The sequence below is a fragment of the Ctenopharyngodon idella genome, chromosome 10 (assembly GCF_019924925.1).
Source record: "Ctenopharyngodon idella isolate HZGC_01 chromosome 10, HZGC01, whole genome shotgun sequence".
NCBI lineage: Eukaryota > Metazoa > Chordata > Actinopteri > Cypriniformes > Xenocyprididae > Ctenopharyngodon > Ctenopharyngodon idella.
Genome location: NC_067229.1, coordinates 14,448,470 through 14,473,856, shown reverse-complemented (window position 1 = coordinate 14,473,856; position 25,387 = coordinate 14,448,470). Strand labels below are relative to the sequence as shown.

At 36.5% G+C, this 25,387-nt stretch overlaps 1 protein-coding gene across 4 annotated transcripts in view; it reads right to left on the bottom strand.

The window, feature by feature from the left end:
- Positions 1–25,387, bottom strand: part of lrp1ba (low density lipoprotein receptor-related protein 1Ba) — a 275,419-nt gene that overhangs the window by 66,540 nt on the left and 183,492 nt on the right. For all 4 annotated transcript variants that reach the window (XM_051907800.1, XM_051907801.1, XM_051907802.1 and 1 more), the window contains 14 exons: positions 23,206–23,331; positions 21,615–21,743; positions 21,033–21,152; positions 20,145–20,258; positions 19,877–20,035; positions 17,095–17,217; positions 14,621–14,740; positions 14,129–14,257; positions 13,493–13,615; positions 11,171–11,311; positions 10,446–10,633; positions 8,928–9,111; positions 5,858–5,943; positions 1,006–1,128 (listed from right to left, as the gene is read on the bottom strand). In XM_051907800.1, the coding sequence (XP_051763760.1) occupies positions 1,006–1,128; positions 5,858–5,943; positions 8,928–9,111; positions 10,446–10,633; positions 11,171–11,311; positions 13,493–13,615; positions 14,129–14,257; positions 14,621–14,740; positions 17,095–17,217; positions 19,877–20,035; positions 20,145–20,258; positions 21,033–21,152; positions 21,615–21,743; positions 23,206–23,331 (1,865 nt within the window). The remainder of the gene's footprint in view (positions 1–1,005; positions 1,129–5,857; positions 5,944–8,927; positions 9,112–10,445; positions 10,634–11,170; positions 11,312–13,492; positions 13,616–14,128; positions 14,258–14,620; positions 14,741–17,094; positions 17,218–19,876; positions 20,036–20,144; positions 20,259–21,032; positions 21,153–21,614; positions 21,744–23,205; positions 23,332–25,387) is intronic.

Below are 25,387 nucleotides of genomic sequence, written 5' to 3'. Positions count from 1 at the left end.
ACTTCTTTTGTCACATACTATTTTTCACCTACAATATAGTTGGGAAGTATGTGATTTCGGATGCAGCGATTGACACACACTTTTTGGCCACCAAAATAAAATATGCTTTCGCATTTCTGTATTGCCCCCAGTAGTTGAAACTGGTACTGCTACTACAGTATTTTCAAGCAATACACTGTGCCGCTTACTTTAAGTGTGATGTGATGTGATAGGCACACCACGTAGAATGCTCGTAAAGCTTCAACGTCTGTGAAATTGCAATAAAAGCAAACCAAAACATTTCAAACTCATTTACATACAATGTCATTGAATCACTCTCTGAATCTTTTGTTTGATATATTTATCATATTTTTTTTCTATCAGTGTCCTATGAAAAAAAGTCCTATTATCTAGTGTGGATTCATTTTGCCTTTAACTCCAACATCGAGAGAGACTTTTATCACCTAACATCGTTGCCTTCACAGAAGCTCTCTCTTTCTTTTTTCTTCTCTCTGTACTATAGCACACTATCATAAATCAGTTCAAGATCCAAAGTTCAATCAAGCTTAATGAGCCATTATGGCTCGATATTAAACATAACGAGCTCTGGCGGCCCAGCAGGGCAAGGCTGGCACACTATGCCCGTTTTCCGCCCTGAGTAATATACACAAGGGCACTGATGGAGAGAAGCGTGTAGACAGATAGCCACACACACATACACACACACACACACACACACTGCTGTCATTGCAAACCTGGCTCATTTCATATCAGAAATACCAGTTATTCTTAGAAAGAAAAAGAAAAATCAAAAAAGCTTTTATCTATTTGTTGGAGTGATGCAAATGTGTCTGCTTTTTCCCCATTGAATCCATCAATTACACAATATAAATTGCACAATATAAAGAGGTGACGTGAATCAAATTTACCTAGGGACAAAGGGTATTTGCATATGTCAATCTGCGCAATTCTGGGTGATTTCAAGAGTAATTCAACGTAAACACACGCACACTCTCATGGATGTACCTTGAGGTCACTTCCATTCAGACGCATTCTGTTTATTCGGCGTCCGCTGGGTCTGCTTGTGTCAATCCAATAGATCAACTCTTTCCTGTAGTCAAAGTCTAGAGAGATGACATTACTGAGTCCCTGCAGAGAGAGAAAGACAAAGAGAGAGAGACAGGCAAAGCGTGAGATTGACAGATGGGATTTTAAAGAGAGAACAACATTTTTTTTTTTTTTTTTTTTTTTTTAGAACAGTGGATACATTCACATGTTGCACTTCACCTGAAGAATAATATTGAAATAGTGAGATCCAAGCAGTCTGTCCTTAATTAACCCCTTTGCATTCAAGGATCACCAACAGCCCAAGATTATTAACATTCACTGCATGTTAAAACATCACACACTTACTTGTTCAGGACACCATTAGAAAGATTAAAGACTCCAGCTTCGATATTTGACCACTGTTTATGATAAAACTAGGTTGCAGTGACATTCATTTCTTAATTTACATCAGGAGTGCAAAATAATCAACTTGTAATTTTTTATATTTTGAATATATCAACACTCATATGAATTCAGTCACATCCGCTCCAGTTTATTTGTGTTCACACACTTTTCTGGACCTTGAATGTGGTAATTACGTTTCTTTCTATGGAGGATAAAAAAAACCTCTTGGATTTCATCAAAAATATCTTAATTTGTGCTCCGAAGATGAACGAAGGTCTTACAGATTTGATACGACACAAGGGTGAGTACCTAATGACAGAAATTTCATTTTTGGGTGAACTAATCCTCTAATAGGTGGATTAATGTATAGTGGGATCAAGGTGGTGTAGATTGGCAAGCAATGTAATGCCAGAATAAAAGCTAATAATGGCTGAATAAAAACAAAAGAATAATGATAAAAGAGTAATGAAGATTAAGTCTCATACCGGCAGAGGTGTGAAAGCTTCGTTGAGTGAGAACAAAAGAAACATGAATTGGTCAGTCAGCTGGCCAGACATTTGACAATAGACTGCAAGTAGGTGTTTACAGGGCAATCGAAATATTTTATTAGCATCTTAGCTTCCTTATCTAAAAACTCACATGACGTGTCTCAGAAAATGCTTAATAAAATTAATAGTTTTAGAGATGTCATCCTCAGATTTGAAATGAAGCATGATCAGACTTGTGGCTTCACTTTAATTGTGGTTATTCTACCACAGTTGTTCTACCACATACACATAATATTTTTGTACATTTAACAAATGTATTCTTAATATTTTTGTTCTGTTTTTATGTTTGAGCTTATATATATATATATATCCATAATAATAACAACAGTCTGAGTAATTCTGAGTATTTAACTGTAAAGTCTCAAGTTTTGGCTTTCTAAATGAATGTTGGTTGTGTGTCTATTTTCAGAATGACTTATGAGCAGCAACCTTTTATGGTAATTTAAGCTGAGGTAACATAAACTATAAATATTAGATGAAAAACTAAAACGTAAAAAAAAAAAAAAAAAAAAAAATATATATATATATATATATATATATATATAAAAAATGTTGCCTACTGAATAACCTGAATAACTGAAATAACTTAGACATACCATTGAAGTACTATGTCAGTCATTGAAGTAAATGACTGAAAACTTAAATAAGAAATAAAGCTCTCTCTCTCTCTATATATATATATATATATAGTATACACAGTATCTCACAGAAGTAAGTACACCCCTCACATTTTTGTAAATATTTTATTATATCTTTTCATGTGACAACACTGAAGAAATGACACTTTGCTGCATTGTAAAGTAGTGAGTGTACAGCTTGTATAACAGTGTAAATTTGCTGTCCCCTCAAAATAACTCAACACACAGCCATTAATGTCTAAACTGCTGGCCACAAAAGTGAGTACACCCCTAAGTGAAAATGTCCAAATTGGGCCCAAAGTGTCAATATTTTGTGTGGCCACCATTATTTTTCAGCACTGCCTTAACCCTCTTGGGCATGGAGTTCACCAGAGCTTCACAGGTTGCCACTGGAGTCCATGACGACATCACGGAGCTGGTGGATGTTAGAGACCTTGCGCTCCTCCACCTTCCGTTTGAGGATGCCCCACAGATGCTAGTCCATCACCTTTAACCTCAGCTTCTTTAGCAAGGCAGTGGTCATCTTGGACGTGTGTTTGGGGTTGTTATCATGTTGGAATACTGTCCTGCGGCCCAGTCTCCGAAGGGAGGGGATCATGCTCTGTTGGCATTCATGGTTCCCCAGTGCCGGCAGCACTCATACAGCCCCAGACCATGACACTCCCACCACCATGCTTGAATGTAGGCAAGACACACTTGTCTTTGTAATCCTCGCCTGGTTGCCGCCACACACGCTTGACACCATCTGAACCAAATAAGTTTATTTTGGTCTCATCAGACCACAGGACATGGTTCCTTAGTCTGCTTGTCTTCAGCAAACTGTTTGTGGGCTTTCTTCTGCATCATCTTTAGAAGAGGCTGCCTTCTGTGATGACAGCCATGTAGACCATTTTGATGCATTGTGCGGCGTATGGTCTGAGCACTGACAGGCTGACCCCCCACTCCTTTGCACTCATACGTCTATTTCCCAAACAGAACCTCTGGACATGACACTGAGCATGTGCACTCAGCTTTTTTGGTCGACCATGGCGAGGCCTGTTCTGAGTGGAACCTGTCCTGTTAAACCGCTGTATGGTCTTGGCCACTGTGCTGCAGCTCAGTTTCAGGGTCTTCTTATAGCCTACGCCATCTTTATGTAGAGCAACAATTCTTTTTTTCAGATCCTCAGAGAGTTGTTTGCCATGAGGTGCCATGTTAAACTTCCAGTGACCAGTATCAGAGAGTGAGAGCGATAACACCAAATTTAACACACCTGCTCCCCATTCACACCTGAGACCTTGTAACACTAACGAGTCACATGACACCGGGGAGAGAAAATGGCTAATTGGGCCCAAATTGGACATTTTCACTTAGGGGTGTACTCACTTTTGTGGCCAGCGGTTTAGACATTAATGGCTGTGTGTTGAGTTATTTTGAGGGGACAGCAAATTACACTGTTATACAAGCTGTACACTCACTACTTTGCATTTTAGCAAATTGTCATTTCTTCAGTGTTGTCACTTGAAAAGATATAATAAAATATTTACAAAAATGTGAGGCGTGTACTCACTTCTGTGAGATTCTGTATATATACATACACACAAACAACTAAAACTAAGAAAAATGACAAAAGCACGTAATAAAATTACTAAAACTTAAACTGAAATTAAAACAATCATTAATTTTATATTAATGGAAACTTGTAAAAAATATTTGCTTTTATTATATTTTAGATAAAGCTTTGGAGCTACATGTTTTAGTAATTAAATGTAAATGTTTCTAGTTTTTCTCTTCACTGTCCACCTGTTTTTACAAAAACTTTTAAATTATTACATTAATTTATGTTTCAAATGTTAACACTCAAAATTAATTATAATAAAATAAAATAATGTATAATAAAAAAAAAGAAATATAATATAATATTATAATATAATAATATAATATAATATAATATAATATAATATAATATAAAATAAGGTAGTTTTTAGGGCAAGTTTAGTTTGGGTTTTTTAATTATTATACTTTTTTTTTTTTAGTTCACCAAAATTCTCCTTTTTCACATTAAAATTTTCTTTTTCTTACAATGTTTTCATGCTTATTCCTGATATAAAATTATTACTGAAGACAAATTATAAAGAGGACAAGAAGCGATGGGGAGGACTGCGATCAGAAAATGTTGCAAGCCAGATGTTGCAAGCCAGACTTCACCGTCATGAACACTATCCACTAGGCCACATCTCTAAATGATTTGATCTTTTCTAAGCAAACAGAAGCCCTTTATATATAAAAAAAAAAAATCAAACATCAAAACACATTTTGATTAAATATCGCAACTTTTCTAGTCCAAGCCAACTCATTACAGCATTATTCCACCACTTTCTCCATACCTTTCGTATTGGCTTTTTATTTTAACTACATTCGTTAGAAATAAGAGCGAGACTTCCTTCGTCTGACAGAAACTTCCCATCATGCACTGCTAAGACCGGAGCCAATCACTTTCTCAGTAGGGGTCTCTCACATTCTCCTGTCGCTCTGTCTCGATGTCTCAAAACCCCCTGCCGCGTTCAGATCTAATTTGCTGGACCAGACCTTTTAAATCAAACTGATGGAGTCTCTGACTGATGAATCAACCCAAGCGTGTATTTTTAACTGCTCCTTCGATGGCAAGCCACTCAATCTCTTCACACATGGGCCGTGAGAGGGTTTCTTATCCGACGGTACCTTCAGAGCCAAATCGGTTAAGAATCCTTTTGCATTGACAAGTAGCTTCATACAGATTTAAAGACGACGTTTTCATTAATAACGACTACTGTGATGATATATTTACCAGTTAGGAGTGATTAAAGGAGCCATAATTTACACTTTTTCATAATCATTTAAGTAGGAATATTTATGATTCCAGTCACAATATGACCTTCTCCATGTGCAAATATTGCCAGGCGTCGATATCCATGCCAATCAAGTGTCTAAAATGCTGTTTCAGACTCAAGTTGAGCTTGTGAATTTCTATAAAGCATCACAGGTGGCTCTTGATACTGCACATCCCTCTGTGCTTTTGGATGTTATGTCTATATTAATCTCCATATGCTCTGAGCATATGTATTTTTTTTAAATTGCATGGGAATATGGAGGTAAGGGAATATGCTAATGAGTTAGATCTAAACCGTATGTCATCTGCGAGCACAACAGTTTCAATAAGAAGTGATTTTTAATTCCTGTTTAAGCAAAATGTTATGTTTTAGAGAGCTTTACTTGTCATACCTGTTTCAGAAGAGTGTAGTTTGATCCATCCAGACTGATTTTTCTGATTTCATGGTGATCCGCAAGAATAAGAAAAGGCTCCTCCGCTGGGAAAAAACAAAAAAACAAAAAACATTTAATGCTTGTTACCTACAAAACATTGTCTTACTTTAAACCTATGTGACTATAAGTGAATAAAAAAGTACGTTGGAATTTGTAATATTCAGTTATATGGATATACTTGGATTTCAAATACTTTAAAAAGCCTTTAAATAAGTGTTTGTGTTGCTCTATGGATTATTCTGTGTGCAAGACAAGACTGTAACTTCAGTTTGATGACTTGAAATCGATTTCCTGTGAGCTGCCAGCAGTTGAACATCCACTTCCTGTCAAGACTGGGACTTAGACATGCCAGTCATTTGCAAACAGAGCTTTATTACTTGAGTATGCTTGTGTGTGAGTGCTTATGGGCGCATGTCTGTGAAGGAGAGACACAGGCAAAAAAACACTGCAATTGTACCATGGTACAAGACTGTATCAGATGGTAATATCATGGTATTTTTTTTAATATATATACTACGATACTAATTCATACACTAATTCATATACTATATACTTAAAAAAAATACTGTGGATCATTCTATGAAAGATCATTCTTCTATTTGCAAATAAACATATATACATTTTCAGACCATATGCCATGTAATATTTCTATATACACCGACCAGGCATAACAATATGACCACCTTCCTAATATTGGGTTGTTCCCCCTTTTGCTGCCAAAACAGCCCTCACCTTTCGAGGCATGGACTCCACTAGACCCCTGAAGGTGTGCTGTGGTATCTGGCACCAAGATGTTAGCAGCAGATCCTTTAAGTCCTGTAAGTTACGAGGTGGGGCCTCCGTGGATCAGACTTGTTTGTTCAGCACATCCCACAGATGCTCGATTAGATTGAGATCCGGGAAATTCAGAGGCCAAGTTGTGCTCCTCAAACCATTCCTGAACCATTTTTGCTTTGTTGCAGGGTGCATTATCCTGCTGAAAGAGGCCAAAGCCCCCAGGGAATACCGTTTTCATGAAAGGGTGTACATGGTCTGCAACAATGCTTAGGTAGGTGGTACGTGTCAAAGTAACATCCACATGGATGGCAGGACCCAAGCAATTTGAGCTACAGTAGCTCGTCTGTTGGATTGGACCACACGGGATGCTCTGACCCAGTCGTCTAGCCATCACACTTTGGCCCTTGTCAAACTCACTCAAATCCTTACGCTTGCCCATTTTTCCTGCTTCTAACACATCAACTTTGAGGACTAAACCACTAACAGGTGCCGTGATGAAGAGATAATCAGTGTTATTCACTTCATCTGTCAGTGGTCATAATGTTATGCCTGATCGGTGTATATATATGTTTTTTCAAATATCAATTGTTTTAAACTATAAAAAAGAAATGTGGTAACAGGGTTGACATTTTAAGACACTTTAAAAGATAACTATAAAACTGAATTTTCTTTAGACAAAACATTGTTAAAACATTAAAACTTATTTTAAATATTATATAATCATATTTTAATTGTATTACTAAAATGAATATCAATGGTTCTGATATTTTAAGATACTTTAAAAACACAAGGCAAAAAATATTTTAAATGTTATTTAATTATAATTATATTTTAATTATATTATATTCATTAAAAATAAATATCAATTTTTCACTATACAATATGGCAACAGGGTTTATATTTTAAGACACTTTAAAAAGACAGCACAATAAAACTTAATTTTCTTTAGAACATTAAAAAGTATTTTAAATATTATATAATCATTTTAATTATATTACTAAAAATAAATATCAATGGTTCATTATACAATATCATTGAAGAGGGGTTTATATTTCAAGATACTATAAAAGATAAGGTAAAAACTGTTTTGAAAATACATTTTTAAAACATTACAAATTATTTTAAGTATTCTATAATTATATTTGTATTTTTTGTTATTTTGTGTTATATTACTTAAAAATAAATATACATTTTTTAATATACAATATGGTAACAGGGTTGACATGTCAATACACTTTAAAAAAATGTAATTTCTTTAGACAAAAACACTTTTAAAACACTATTATTTTAAACATATAATTATATTTATATTTTAATTATATTACTAAAAATAGATATAAACTGTTCACTATACAATATCATGGTAGCGGGGTTGATGTTTTAAGATAATTTAAAAAGATAATTTTCTTTAGACAAAGCATCTTTATAACATTAACAATTATTTAAAATATTATATAGTTGCTTATATTTCAATTATATTATATAACTTAAAAATATACATTTTGAACTTTACAATATCATGGTAAAAGGGTTGATATTTTAAGACACTTTAAAAATATAAAGCAATATAATGTAGGAGACTTTAGCTTGTCTTTGATGAGTACAATTTGTGAAAGTATTATGATGTCATTATTATTATTATTTTATTATTTATAGAATAAGACATTAATGTAAAATGGGGAAAATATGATGATAACAGGGTTGACAGACATAACTTTCCAGTCTGTTTAATAATACATTGTCAAATTGTCAATTGAAAAAGGAGAGAATAAAAACCAAATACTTGAGAAAAAAAAATGCTGGGGACAAGCCAGAAAAAAATACATATACCTTGTTTTGTAGAATGGTATAAACTATGGTATTACCTTAGTACCATGTCATACATACAGTGTACAGTACAGTGGTAGTCTTTGGCAGTTTTTGTTAGTGGCTTCTTTGCATGTCAGTGGTGTTTGCGAGCAAGCACTAAATGAGTGTATGTAAATGTGTCTTTCTTTCATACAGTAAATAACTCCGGGCAGATGCCATATGTCACACCTGGATCTGCTCTTAGCCAATCAGAGCTCATCTCCAGCTGAAGAACTAATTGTCTTCAACCTCCTGTTGCTTTCCTCTAAATATAAGTCGCAACAAGGCTCAGTATGTGTGTTCCTGCCATGTGGTTTGTTTCTGCTTAAGTTTGACAGTAAAAATTTTGTGAAGGTCCATGGGAGCTAATTCACACCTGTGCTGCTGAATGGATCAGAGGTACCTGAGAGAGACCTGCAGCTGTGCGGGTTACCGGCGGGACGCTGGTATCCATCGGCACACAGGCAGTGAAAAGATCCGTAGGTGTTTATGCACTGGTGACTGCAGGGAAAGTTCTCCGAACATTCGTCCACGTCGATGCAAGTCCTGCCGTCGTTTTTCAGACGAAACCCCGGCCAGCACGTACACTACAAAAAAAAAAAAAAAAAAAAAATAGTAATAATTTGTGCATGAATCTTACAAAAATCTTTCAATAACATATCTGGGTTATTTTTAACATGTCTACACAAAATAAAAAATAAATAAATAGAACAGAAAGTGCATTTTTCAGAAACAAATATTGCTTGCATGAGTTATATTTAACATGTTTTCAAAATAACAAACAAACAAATAAATAAAGTTATATAAATGATATAGAATACAAAACATAATTATTGTACACAAAAAAAATAATAAATAATGATTATGTTATTTAAAGCAAATATTATTAATAATTATTAGAATTCGAATTTATTAAAATATTTTTAATTAACAGAATTAATTGAATGGTCACTAAAAATATGCAAAACTTATTAAAAATTATATATACATGTCATTCTCCTGCTGTCATTCTCCATGTCATTCTCCTGCTGTTATACGTTTTATGGTTTTATTTATTATTTTTATTACATTTTGTTTTCTTAATCAACTTTTCTATGTGACTTTTGGGTGAAATATGTCCATGGGAAATTTTCTTGAAATTCACTCTAATAAGAAGTTAATGGACAGGAAGTGAGCAGTGAAACAAAACGATGTTTGCAAAGTTTCTAGCTCATTAGTTTAGTCATTAGTCCTTCATTATAACTATGCTTTACATTTTAATTGTGCTGTAACAGAAGTTAAAATAAGCAAGAAAAACACAACTTTTGTAAGTCTGGAGGTGCCGTGCCCTTGACTGCCTGTTTTTAAAGTCAGTGTGGCTGTCAAAGGACCGGGCCAGTATTCTGAGACGTCTGCCAAACGAGGCTGTTCGATCTGCCACTCACTGTGTGTGTGTGTGTGTGTGTGTGTGTGATTCTCCCACCAAAAGCACACTCTGTGCCTTACATGTCATTCTCCTGCTGTTCGCTAAATCAACTTATTTTCTCAAGCTTTAAATATCTAGCATACACGTTTTAGCATGCTTGTTTATACATTCAACGGTAAAAAGTTGTAAAATGACTGAAAATCATAACATTTTCTACGGATTTAGTGCCAAGTACTATAAACCTCTGCGGAATGCAAAAACATATATTATTACTTTGAACGATTTGTTTGCGCAGACTTTTCCAATATTGTCGTAGCCGCTAAAGCCTGCTAATGAGGTTTACCGAAGATTTGCAGGAAAAACAAAAACATTCTTTTGTATTCATAGGTCATCGTTTCGTCTCTCATTTCCAATTGTGGATGTTTTTAGTGCGGAACGAACCTGAAGTTGAACCAGACACTTAATTGGTGGAAAGAAAAACCTCATGCAGCATGAAAAATGTGCTCTCTCACACACCTTGTATCCCACGGGTAGATCTTGACAGTCCTGGGTACAGCCGCTGACTTTACGGTTTAAACACTCATTAACGTGGCAGTTCCTCTCATCCGATCGGTCCCCGCAGTCATCATGCTGATTACACACGCTTCCCAGTGGAACGCAGCGGCCGTTTGCGCACATGAAAACCGAACCGTTGCACAAACTTTCTAAAACATGGAGCAGCGAGAAAAAAAAAAGGAGAGACAGAAATGGACAAAACCATCAGATGACAAAGAACTCAAGTGGTTGCTAGGGTGTTCTGGGTGGACTGTAGCATGTTTCTATGCCCTACCTAGAGTTACTATGCGGTTGCTAGGGTGTTCTGGGTGGTTTTTAGCATGTTGCTAGATGGTTGCCCGCTGGTCCAAGTCAAATTAGTTTTTTAAAGTTGTACTGTAAACATGTTGTAAACATCTGAACTGAATTTCCCCTCAGAAATATAAACATAAAATGTTTCTTAATGAGCTTGGCTGGGAACAGTAATGGCATCTGTTAACATTAATGGCATATGTTTGCCCTGAAACCAAAAAATGAAGAACAGAGGCGCAGCAGTTTCATCAGCCCCTCTCTGCCCACCTCAGGTGGCACTGGCAGGGGTACAAGACGCAAACAGGGAGGACCAGGTGTTCTGACAAATCCCATATGGGACGGAACCCTGGAACCTGTCAGTCAAATGGGGTGCGTGACACACGAGAGGGACTCGCCTGCAGCGGAACACTTTGGGTTGATTGGCAGCTCGTCTGATTGGTCCAGACAGTCGGGGAAGCCATCACATTCCCATTGGGCTCTCAATAAACACCGCCCATCCGCACAGCGGAACTCCTCTTCTTTGCATAGACGGTACTCTGGAGAGAAAGAGTATGACAGGAAGGACTTTATAACAATGAGGCAAAAAGTTAGAGCAGTTACTGTTTCAAATGTGTGATATATCAGTCACTATATTACTAGATAACCCTTATTATTGAGATAAAGTTAATATAGAATTACAAAAGAAAGAAATATTGTCACTCAGTTATAAAGTCACAATTGCAAGATATGAAGTCACAATTCAAGTCACAATAATGGGAAATATTCACATAAAGTCACAATGGGAGACAAAGTTGCAAATTGTGAAAAATAAAGTCACATCACGATATATAGCCATTTTGTGAAAATAGTCACAATTGCAAGATATAAAATCATATTGCGAAAATGGTCACAAGTGCGAGATATGAAGTTATATTGTGAAAATATTCACAAATGCGAGATTATAAAGTCATTGTGAAAATCGTCAAAATCGTGAGAAATAAAATAATATTGTGAAAATAGTCGCAATTGTGAGAAAGTAACAGAAAAGAAGTCACATTTCGTGATATGAAGTCACAATGGGAGACAAAGTCGCAAATTGCAAGAAATAGTCAAATTGCAAGATATAAAATCATATTTAGAAAGAAATCACTATTGCGAGAAACAGTCACTGAGAGAAATAGTCACATTTTCAGATATTAAGTCACAAATGGAATATACAAAGTCAAAATTATGAGAAAAGTTGTAATTATGAGAAATAGTTATACTGAGAGATTAAGTCACATTTTAAGATATAAATTCGTAATTGGGATTTACAAACACAATTATGGTATAAAAAAGTCGCAATTACGAAAAAAGTTGCAGTTACGAAAAAGTAACATTGCAAGATTTAAAGTTACATTTTGAGATGTAAAATTACAAAAATGGGACATATAAATACACAATTATTAGAAAAAAAGTCACAATTAAGATTTTCAAAAAAATAGAAATAAAAAAAAATAAAAAATTGTAAGACCATAGAAATGTTGGGCATTATTTTAATGATAACTACACATTTTTTTTCCAATCAAATTCTCAATTAGATTAAACATACATATATTTACATATTTTTGAATTAATACATCATGACAGTATTTGTTGAACTCACTTTAATTTACACAGATTTAAAGGATTACTTCACCCAAAAATGAAATTTCTGTCATTTATTCACCCTCACGTCGTCCCAAACCCGTAAAGACCTTCGTTCATCTTCGGAACACAAATTAAGATAATTTTGATGAAATCCGAGGGTATCTGATCCACACATAGGCAGCAATGTCATTGTACCTTTTGACGTCCAGAAAGGTAGTTGAAAACATGGTTAAAATAGTCAACATGACTACAGTGGTTCAACCCTAATGTTATTCCAAAAACAAAACAAAAATAACGACTTTATTCAACAATTTGAACCGTTGTCATACGTATTGAACTCAGAGCAGGCTTCCTTGTTTACATCCAAATGCCAAATTATTGGCCGGATCCTGAACAGCCTCGACCAATACTGAGTTGGCGTTCGGACATAAACAAGGAAGCCTGCACCAAGTTCACTACGTATGACAACAGTTCAAATTGTTGAATAAAGTCGTTATTTTTGTTTTGCACACAAAAAGTATTCTCGTCGCTTCATAACATTAAGTTTGAACCACTGTAGCCACGTTGACTATTTTAACAATGTTTTCAACTACCTTTCTGGATGTCAAAAAGTGCAATGACGTTGCTGTCTATGTGTGGATCACATACCCTCGTATTTCATCAAAAATATCTTAATTTGTGTTCTGAAGATGAACGAAGGTCTTACGGGTTTGGAACGACATGAGGGTGAGTACTTAATGACAGAAATTTCATTCCTTTAAAAAGAAAAAAAAAGAAAAAACTATTACAGATATACAACTTATTTTATGCAAAAATGTATTTTCTTATTGTCTTTCTCTTTTGTAGTGAAATGTGAGCTGGACAGGTGTGTGAAATTCATCTTCATAGGTAACAATAAAAAAGCTGAACAGATATATTTCAGTTAATTATTATAAGCTAGCATGTTTATTCTTAGATCTGAGGTATGGCACACTTAGTTTTGCATGTATTCCAACCATTGAAACGTCCAATTAATGTTGTGCCAACATAATTACACCACATTAAACAGGGCGCAATGGGATGGTCATTTTCGGTAGAAACTAATGAATCGAGAAACAGAAGCTACTTACCGCATTCAAGAGACTCATCAGAACCATCTCCGCAGTCGTCGTCATGGTCACACACAAAACGCCGCGGGACGCAGTTCTGGTTCCGACACTGGAATGTGCTCTCAGTGCACGTGTTGTTTGGAGCTGTAAAGAGATGAACAGGAACAAACAGGAAGTTAGCAATGTGTTAGGATAAAAGGAGGAGGATATAATAGACATCTGAGTCTAAAATCCCCAATTATTTTGGTTGCGAGTCGGAAAACTTGGGGACAGCAGATAAAAAGACGTCATTACAGGTAAATCTGGCACCTTAAAATCCAACGCCGGTGTTAATTAGTGTGCATTAAAATAATAAAAAATAAATCAAAATAAAATAAAAAATGGATTTTATAATAATAAAAAAAAAAAACCTGTCAAAGAATTGAAACATTTTAAAGTTGTCAACAAAACTAAATTCAAGCATTTATGCATAAATATAAGAAACATATACCAATATATAACATATGTCCAAACATATAACTGATACATTAATTTACTAGCTTCATTAATATTGCCAAAAGGAGCCATTATGTTACTACAATGTGGTTTGAGGTGAAAACAGGAAATGTACAAGGACGTTGCTGGTTTTGTAGTGGGAAATATCATGGTTGAAATTACCACAGCCAGCTACTGCTAGTTCATCGCTGCCATCAGGACAATCTCTCTCCCCGTCGCATAACCAGTTCCTGGGTACACAAGCGTATGATCCTGGGCAACTGAACAAGCCAGGGGCGCATGTTGCTGAGCCTGCCGAGAGAGAGAATCAGAAAGAGAGAGATCTCAAGCCAACATGCTGCGATGTCATTAATGAATATTCATGTATTAAAAAAAAAAAAAAAAAAAAAAAACTTCCTCCAAGTAAATGAAAAGCTTTAAGCACTGTTATAAGAACTTGTTTAACAATCTGCTTGTGTTTGACCTTTGTGAAACTTGAGTTTTTTTTTCCAGAGTCCATTTGTTAGGAGCACAGCATGGCCATAAATTCGCAACTATGATGAAACCGCAGGCCAATTTTTCTTCCCGCCTCTTTCATGTTGATTTATATCCTTCCTCTCAGAGGAAGGCTTTCATTGTGTGGCCTAAATGCAAATTCATGCTTCAGAGTTTTACCGCAAATTTCCTCGCTTTCGTCCAATCCGTCACCGCAGTCGTCCTCCCCGTCACAGAGCCATTGTTTGGCGATGCACTTGTTTTTCGAGCAGGCGAACTGATTCCAAAGGCACGATGAATCTAGAAGGGAAAAGTTTGGACTTTGAAAACAAACTCAAGGGAGACCGTAATGACAATTAAAGAAACAGTACAAATGAAAATTACGATTCTGTCATCATTTATGTTGTTTTGAACCTCTTTGACATTAGTTCTTCCATAGAACACAAAATATGATGCTTTGGAAACGTTCACGCTGCTCTTTTCCAAATAGAATGGGTCATCAAGCTGTCAACAGTATTCAAATTTACAAAATATTTTATGATGTGGTTCAGGGAAGTTAGAAAGTCATAATGTTTTGAAAAGACATGAGGGTGAATAAATAATGACAGAATTTTCATTTTGGTGGGAATTATTCCTGTCATTATTTAAAACAAAAAAAAAGAACATTTATAGCCTATAATAAGCAAAATGGAAGAGAAAACATTTATGAATCCATTCAATAGTTATACGTTTGCCTGTGAACGCCAAATTGAGTGCAGTAGCTGAAGAGGGTGGCCTCTAAAAGCTCTCTTCGCCCTTGTTAAGATTAGAGATTCAACTTTGGAAGACGATCCTGCTAGCAAGCACTTTTAAAGTAATTGTCCACTTGCATACGCACGCGAGCCACGAAAGGTGCGAACAAATATGCCCCTATCAGCAGTCTGAAAGTTTGTTTGCGTTTGCCATCGATTTTGTGATATCTGGGCAAAGCCACCAGGGGCTGAAACAGAGAGACCAAGGTCAGAAAGAGAAAGGTGTGACACCAAAAGGCTGAAGACAATGAAACTGAAGAGGATAAATAGGTAAATGAGGGTGATTCTTCAAAAGCAGCCATAGGGGAGGTCTCAAAAGAACAAATAACCAAAATGAAAGGTGAAAAAGCACTGGAGCATTTGTCAAGATCAAGGACACGGAAACAAATCCGTATTACTTTTGATTTTGGGTCAGTGATTACGAGGGCGCCGAGCGGTCCAGAGTTGCGCTGGCTACACGGGAGCTTCACTCGCAGATCAGAGTTCTTGTTCAGAACACAACGCTTTGAAGCTGAACCAAATGGATTCCTGCCATGGGGTCGGGACAGAAGCAAAGCAATGATTGGTCGCAGCAGGAAAGAAGAACTTCCTAGAACTTCCTACCTTAAAGTTCTGCTCACTACGGAGGTACATGGGAAAGTTTGAGATGGAGAGAAACATGAATTTCTATAAGGTTAATAATTATACAATACATTACCGCAAGGTGTGGATGGAATAATCCTTCACCTACTGTTATACAATTTATAAATTTATTCTAACACAGGTCTTCTAAGCTTTTCTCCCAAAGAACAGCCTGAAAACAAAGTGTGTTGGTTTACGTAGACATGAACTTCAACAAATGCAAAGAGAGTGAGTAAAATTGTTTCTTCATTATTTTTACTAAAAATTATAAAGATTTTTTTCTGTATAATTCTTAGTAAAAATAATGAAGAAACACAAGAGACTTTCGTATTTCACACTATAATTGTTACTGTTTTTGCCTCGGAGTAAAATTTAAAATGGGAATTTTGAAATAAAGTTGCAACTTCATGATCTAAAGTCACGATAATGAGAAATAGCCAGAGTGATAAGATTATTAGCCCAAATATTTTGGGATATAAAGTCACCATGGGAGATATAATTTCGCAACTTCCTCCAAAAACTGTCATAATTACGAAAAATAAAGGCACACTACGAGAATAAAAAGCAGAATTGCGAGATATATAGTCATATTGTGAGATATAGTAACAATTCTGGAAAAAAATCATTATAACGAGAAAAATAAAGCCACATCGCAAGATTTAAAGTCACATTTTGGGATATAATCACAATGGGAGGTATAAATAAAGTTACAATCACTAGAAATAAAGTCACATCGTGAGATATAAAGCAGCATTGCAAAATTGTGAGGTTGCAATTATGAGAAAAAAAAAAGTAACATTTCTGAAATATAAAGTCAAAAATGGGGCTTATAAACTCGCAATTATAAGAAAAAGTCACAATTACTGAGTTGGAAATGAGCTTCAATAAAATGCAGCCACACAAAAGATACCAGATTATTAGACTTCTACAGTAATTCGTCAGGAATTTAAAATAAAAGAATAGGACAGAGTAGACTAGACACAGACTTGCTGATAACTGTAATGCTGTAAAGCCAGGAATGTCAAGCAGCTAAACTCTCACATTTAGCACTTACCACATACTAGCCGTGACAAGTGGATCAATAGAGCAAAATAGCACTTACGCTCTAATGTAGATGGTCGCGCGTGACTAGAAGATAAATAAAATCTTTAGACGTGAATATATTCATTAGGATGACATATAGAGTGCAGAATGTGTCCGGCAGGCATGATTAGCTGATAAATGTAAAGAGGTGGCGCTCACCGCATTGAAATTCATCGGCTCCATCCTCGCAGTCTTTCTGTCCGTCGCACAACCAGACGCTGGAGATGCAGTTTCCACTGGGACACGCAAAATGGCCGTCCTCACACGTATGGACTGCAGAGGCTGGGAGAAACACCAAAATGGGGACAATGAAGGTTTAGAGAAACCTGTAGAAAACCATCTGCGATTCCTACTGCCTGATATTACCAAAGGGTTTGCTAGGTTCACTCACCACTTCAAGAAAAGGATGTGAACATGCTGTAAACAAATCAATTGTCTGACCTCTGAATGTCTACCTCAACTTCAACCATCCAATTTGTTATCTGTGGTTTTATATTTGTGTTTGGTTTCTGACTTGTACATCAAGGTCATTTTAAACCCGCAACATCTGCAACACTGTACCTTGATTAGAGAAACCACAGCAAAGATCAGAAGCTGAATTGTCTTCATATTTCTAATTTCTGGAAGACTCTTCTGCAGTTGAGTTTTCAAAAAACAATTTTTTTTTTTTGAGCAAACATTCCCAGAGAATCAATGCTAGCAACTTTAGCTAACAATCACATATTTTTATGGTGTATTTCTGCCTTCAAGACCTCCAGGGAAGCTCCTACTGTACGGAGAAGTTTGGAAATCATAAATGGGTGTTTACAGGAACTTTTGTGTCCCAAGGCATTGATTTTTATTAAAACATCTTTTGCTTTATAAAAACATTAAAGGGATAGTTCACCCAAAAATGAAAATTTGATGTTTATCTGCTGACCCCCAGGGCATCCAAGATGTAGGTGACTTTGTTTCTTCAGTAGAACACAAATGATGATTTTTTCAGTCGTATAATGCATGTCAATGGTAACAAAATCTATGAGAGTAAAAAAAAAACATGCACAGACAAATCCAAATTTAACCCTGCGGCTCGTGACGACACATTGATGTCCTAAGACACGAAACGATCGGTTTGTGCGAGAAACCAAACAGTATTTATATCATTTTTTACTTTTAATACACCACTATGTCCAACTGCCTTGAGCGCGTGCACAGCATCCGGTGCGTGAGGTGTGTACGCGCTCTGGCGTAGTTTACGCAAGTGATCTCTCGCGCATATACATCACTCATTGTTTACACAGTGCACAAACATTGTAGGTACGATGGCTAATCAAAATGGTACTTACTTGCACTTATCCGGATTGTTCAAACCGACTTAAAACTAAAAGATTACGTTCTCTCACGCGAACTCATTCGGGAGCGGTGACTTTCCACATATTCCCAACTTCTGAGCCTGCTCGCCTGAAGTTATGGTTGATTGCTCTTCGGCTGGATATCAACACACCCATTAACGTACTAAAGTTGTTGAGGGTCTGCAGCGATCATTTTTCCCCTGATGATTTTACATACCCAGGAGAGGATCACGTACGACTTAAACCATTAGCAGTGCCTATGGTTTTTCCACATCCAACTGAGGTATGTGAACAAGATCTTTGTATGTGTCCTTTTTATTTGTAAAGCTGCCCTCACAAAAGTAACAAAATAAAATGAAGTTTTGATATAATAAAACCATGTTTTTTAGTGGTTTACTTCCATTTGTATAGCAACTGTTGTACTACAGGCACCATGTTTAAACTACGCCAGAGCACGTACACACCTCACGCACCAGATGCCGTACACACGCTCAAGGCAGTTGGACATAGTGGTGTATTAGAGGTAAAAAATGATATAAATACTGTTCGGTTTCTCGCACAAACTGATCGTTTCGTGTCTTAGGACATCAATGTGTCGTCATGAGCCGAAGGGTTTAATTTGGATTGGTCTGTGCATGTTTTTTTTTACTCTCATAGATTTTTTTACCATTGACATGCATTATACGACTGACAGACTGCAACGGTTGGAGTTAAAAATCATCATTTGTGTTCTACTGAAGAAACAAAGTCACCTACATCTTGGATGCCCTGGGGGTAAGCAGATAAACATCAAATTTTAATTTTTGGGTGAATTATCCCTTTAAAACTGCCTAGGAAACTGTTTACCATGGTATAATTTATATTTACTACTTTTCAAATTCCTTTATATATTGTATATTTTGTTTTATCCTTTTCCAAGATCCAAAGTTTTCATTTAAAATCCATATAAAAATAACTGTGCTAATTTTGTGTGAATATTATATTTAGTGTGTGTGTGTGTGTGTGTTTGTGTGTGTGTATGTGTGTGTGTGTGTGTGTGTAATCATATACAAGTATATCAATATCAACAACACAAAAATGTCAACATTCACAATTAAACCTCAATTATGATTGTTAGCAACCCGTTTCCAACATGATTCTTTCCTTGACATGCCCAAACTTTCAAAGAAAATCCAGAGTTTCCAACTTTTAATTACGACATTATGGTGCGCTCAATTCATAAATTCTGACAGGGCCGTAAAGTTCTGCACAAAAAAATTCTACATAATTATCGACTTCCAGAGTTGCATTTTACTCAGCCGAAAGGATTATTAAGTCACTAAATATTCTCAGTAGGACCTGGGCCTTCTACATATATCATAAATATCTAAGCATATTACTGTCAAATATTTGGCAGGACTCAGTGTGATTGAGTCAAAAAAAGTCCACGTTTCAGAGCATCATAAAAGGCGATAGCGATGTGAGCCGTCACTGCACCGCAGTGCAAACTTTGTAAAAATTCTCTTTGTTTCCAGTGCTATTTTCCATTCTGAACGTGACAATCTTGTACTTTGAACACAAACAAACAAGAAAAAGACAGATAGAGAGAGAGAATGCAAATGCATTTCTACCGTGGCAGTGTATTTCGTCTGCATAATCCCCACAGTCGTTGGCTCCGTCACAGATCCAGGAGGGATGAACACACAGAGACGTGGAATTGCAGCTTAGAAACCTCTCGCTTTTGCTGGCGCGAGCACCCAGTCTGTAGTATTCCATGCAGTCTGTGCTATCTGGAAATACACAGAGGACAATGAGACGAGTGTTTCACACATTAAGTGACACGCAAACACACACCATCAGAAGTGCGAACAGGCTAGTGCCTTCACACGTTAATCTTACTACAGCTTTTCTCGTCCGATGCGTCAGCACAATCGATGATCTGATTACACCAGGATGATGCAGGAATACAGGAACCGTCTGCACAACGTCGCTCGGAAGACAAACATGAGGAATCTGGAACCACAGGGAAAAATGTAGATGCATTAAATTCAATTTTTACTTGAATTTAATGATAATTGCCCAAAATAGTAAAATAATGGTACACCGTTCAATAACATCATAGTTTAAGAACCTCTAACTTGATTCATTTTAGGGTTCTGAATGTATTTCTGGAGCTTTTTGGCTCAAGTTTGCTTTAAATGAAGTCAGACCACTTTAAAGCAAATAAAAATGCTTTAAATGAAGTGAGACCCCTTTAAAGCAATCCAAATTGAGATCAGTTTAGTATGTAATGTGAACGCAAAGTGGTATGGATTAACTTCCCTTATACATTTGCGTAATTTTAAATTATAAAGAATAATACAATTGCAAGAACATTAAAATTTAAGCAGACAATGTTTCAAAAATATGTGTAAACAAAGTAAACTGAAAGCAGCAAAATGACATCTTACTCCATTTTCAAGTCCAGAGATAGTGTGAATGCAAAACTGGTCTATTTAAACAGAAGTAAGTTTGATTCTTAGTGGTAGTGGAGATAAGAATCGAGTTTCATTGGCTACAGGTGACAATAGACAATAAAAATAATTGTAATGAGATTTATTTTAGTCGTTTATTTACAAAGTCATAAAGCGTAATGTTGTTATTTAGATGTTCAAGCAAGGCAAGAATTCAAGGGTGTATTGCAATTTCTCTAGTTGGGAAGAAAATTGAAAAACTAAGATTCATGGACTGACCAACACCGGACTAAGCTTGTGTTTCAAATATGTAACAAAAAGAAAAAATACCCACTGTTACAGTAAACTTCATCTGAGTTATCCCCACAATCATTCACGCCATTACAGAAGCGATGGTTGGCCACGCAGCGCTGGTTATAGCATGATTTAAAGCTGTGCCTGCAGTTCCGGTTTTCTAGAGAATGAAAAAGTTGAGAATTAGGCATAAGACTCTACAATAGCATGTATGTAACTACAGTAATGGCAGTTAAATGGATGGATGGATATAGACAGACAGACAAATAGATAGATAGATAGATAGATAGATAGATAGATAGATAGATAGATAATGTGCAATGTAAAGTTTAGATAGAAAAATTATCTGAGAACAACTGCTTTATTTGAAACTCTTTTGAAATATTGAAACTATTTGAGAGAGAGAGAGAGAGAGAGAGAGAGAGAGAGAGAGAGAGAGAGAAACAGCAGCATTCGGCCTGTCACATCACTCGCACTCATTACGTTTTTGCCAGACTGCTGTAAGCTTGTCTTATTAGCCAAGTCACAGGAGAACAGGAAGACCTTCTGTGGCTTCCTTCATTCAGTTTAGAGATAAAACCTGAGGGCTCAAACACAACATCATGCCTGATTGGTTTCTTACCGCAGTACTGCATCTTTTCATCCGACCTGTCTTTGCAGTGCGCAATGCCGTCACATGTCAGTTGATAATCAATGCATTCCCCGTTTCCGCACTGGAACTCAGAGTAGATGTTACAGGAGGAGTTCATGGCTAGAACACAAGAGTAAAAGAGATTTGTAGAACTGTGATGTGCTGTGCTGAAGTAAAGATTAGGGATGTGCATTGGCTGCTTGAGTGTGCGACACATAATCAGCAGAGGACTCAAGGTCAGACGTGGCAATGGAGCAAGTTCCATTTGCACTTTTTTTTTTACACTGTTGGTCTATGTACACAAACTTCAAAGGGATCTCTCTTTGGCCTTTGCATCGAGTCCCCTGTGTTCCATTCCATCAGATGCACTACGTCTAGCTGTTTGAACACAAAAACACATCTGTGTATAAGCCCTGTAATCCTCTCCAAGCGAGTGTTGAGTACTGCTGCAATCCCAGACTGAAAGTCACTGTGTATAGTGCCTGTATAGAGCTGTCCTGAATATAAGCATCTAATAATCTAATGTTCTAAAAATTCCAGGTTGATGGATGTTTCAGTATCAAGATCTAGATAGGAGCACCCAGAAGTCCAAATTTAAGGTATCCATTATCTTGATTACTAGAGTAGCAAAACATCTAATATCTAGAACTAGTCAAAAGTGTCAACTATGCAGATGCGGGATAAAGACACTAATATCTAGACTTAAAGCAGTGTACAATACTTTATTTCCAGATAGGATCTAAAACTGCCACCCCCTTGGCATTTAAAGTGTAGCAAAAAGAATTTAGACCACAATCTGGAATAAGAATTTACGCCACAATCTGAGACAAGAATTCAGATCACAATCTGGATTTACAATCTATATTCAAATGAATGTAGATGACAATCTGGATGTACCATATATATCATAATCTGGTTCCAGAATTAATCAGGATTTAGACTATGGATTATAATCTGAATCTAGATCACATTCTTGATTTAGAATCTATATTCGGAGTAAGGGAAATCTGGATTACAATCTGGATATACAATTGTTTTTCATAATATGGATCCAGAGCCTAAATTATGAGCAAAACAAATCTGAATCACAATCAGAATTTTGAATCTATATTCAGAGTGAGAATGATTTTGAATTGCAATATGGATGTAGATCATAATCTGGTACCAGAATTATATATTCAGAGCAAACTTAGTCTGAGTCTAGATTTAGAATATGGATCATAATTTGAATCTAGACTAGAATCTTGTTCAAGAATCTATATTCAAAGAATAGGGAAATCTGAATTACAATCTGTATTTGGAATCTTATTCAGAGCAACAGAAATCTAAATCACAATCTTGATGTAGAATCCAAATCTGAGCCAGTCATTCAATTCAGATAAAGAATCTTTTTAGAGTTCTTACAAGTGCACTAACTGGACCTCTAAAAAAAGGTTGAAGTCATAAAGTTGTTTGGCCACAGCATATTGACTTAGCCACATTACTCAAAGTATCGGGATATACTAGAAAAATTTGGGGCGAGTGGAAAAAAGTCCAGGAGAATGAGCGAGAGAAACAGAGAGAGAGAGGGTACAGGACTTACATACACATCTGTTATCATCCAGTAATATCCGTTCCCCTCGGCAAGTACAGTTTACCACACCAAGCGGAGTCAAAAGGCAGAGGTCATGGCACCCTCCATTATTCACACTGCAGGGGGACGACTCACCTGGAAGTAATAAAGAGAAATCCTTGATAACAAATTACTCATCTTAAAGCATTGCAACAAATTGCGACATCTCTAACTGTTTGACAAGTTTTACAGCTTGTACTTAGAATAATGAATTTCACCTCAAATCACCATGAAATCAACATGGACAATTCTTTTTTTTTTTTTTTAAATATTGCAGTATTATAAATGATTTATCCATGCACACGATCTTTTTTTTTTTTTTTTTTTTTTTTTTTTTAAATTCATTAATTTTAATTCATGTGCCCTCGTAATATTTAATTAAAAATATAGCTGCAAGCAGCAATTATTGGGGTTCAAGCGCTTTAAGGCATTTAAGCACGTGCGTAAAAAGGTATAATGTTTTAATTAGCAAGCCTGTAACCATCTCAATCATAGATGGAAAAGACCATTTAAAGCCAATATAGGCAATTTACCATAGGAAATTTATGGTTTAAAGGTGATAATACACGGGTCAACTTTTTGCAATGTTGCCGGGCAATGTTGCCAAGCAATGTTGCTTGGGCACTTTCCCATTGAAAATGGTCAACAAATTTCTATCTAAAGTATCCAGATAGAAATTTGTTGCCCATTATCAATGGGAAAAGTGCCCAAGCAACATCGCTCAGCAACATTGCTCAAAAAGTTGCCCTGTGTAAAAATCACCTTGTAAAGCTTTTTAACAGTTATCGAGGTTGAGCCAAAAACCTAGGACTAGTTCACCAAAGTTGTCTTTTGAAATAATCTTCAATATTTAACGATTCGATGGACAGCGGCGGTCCTAGAGGCAAAGTTGCTCAGAATGAGTTTTACCGTGCAGTATGAATGTCACGTGTGAAAAATCACGTGATACACAATCCTTTACGCACGTGAAAAATGCGAATGCGCCCCGCCAGTGGCTGATTTCTTTCGAAATTCTCACATGCCTTTAGGGCTGTGAGTCAAACAGGCCCAGCAAGTTTCGTTCTGATCGGCCTCCATTAACCTTGCCTGATAGCTGATCAATCTTCATTGGCCAATGGCAGACACGTTTTTTGAGATGCGCCAATGTCCACGTAGACAATCACGACACCTTGTACAAAGACACTGCATGCTAATTTTCAAGTCAATCAGGACTAATGGTGAAGTAGTGCAAGCCAGTTTCATGTTTTTTTCAAGTTATAGTGCCGCCAAGTGGCCAGTCGCCACGTCCCTTTTCACGCGACCACAGAATGAGCTCTTACAAAGGTGTGCTGAGTTTGGTGAAAATATCTCATTCCGTTCACGAGTTATAGCCATTTTAGTAAAAGTGGCTCTGCCAACTTCAAACATTTTGGCGGCCCTTAGTGAATCTAAATTTCATTTTTCTTTTCTTTTCTTTTCTTTTTTTTTTTTTAATAATTATTGACAATCAGACTCCAGAGAATTTTGCAGCACTGGTTTGTTTCCGATTGTGCCAAAAACCTGGGACTAGTTCCCAAAAGTAGGTTTTTCAAAAAATCCAAAATACTCTAAAATTTCGAGCGACGAGCAAATCCGTGGGATTCCAATGTTATAAGACACTTGAGCCTACGCTTAATGTTTTTTTTTTGTGTGTGTGTGTGTGTGTGTTCTTTTCACCACTGTAGCTCCCCCGTCAGGTTGACTGGGGCGAGCCTTAGTGACATTGTAGGCAGTATGAGTACTACCAGCCCTCAAAGTTTCAAGTCTCTACGACTTATGGTTTGGTCTGCCCGATCACTTTTAAGGGAGAATGCTGATCCTTGGAAATTGTAACAATTACAATAGGGTTACACGCTTGAACCTCTAATAACTTCCCCTCCCTCTTGTAGTGACATCTCTCCTGACCTGTTTACTGGTGCGAGAGTGGGAACTCACATGAAATCGACCACAGCAAATGTCGATCCAGTGATCCAATCAATTCCTGATTGACAAAATCAAGCCCCGTCTTCCATTTGCTCTTGTTCGAGAAGCCGTTTCACTCGGATATACATCACAATAGGCAAGAAAAGACTATTTCAACTTCCGTTTCATGCCAACTTTAAACAAACCCTACATTTGGCGGCACATTTGAATG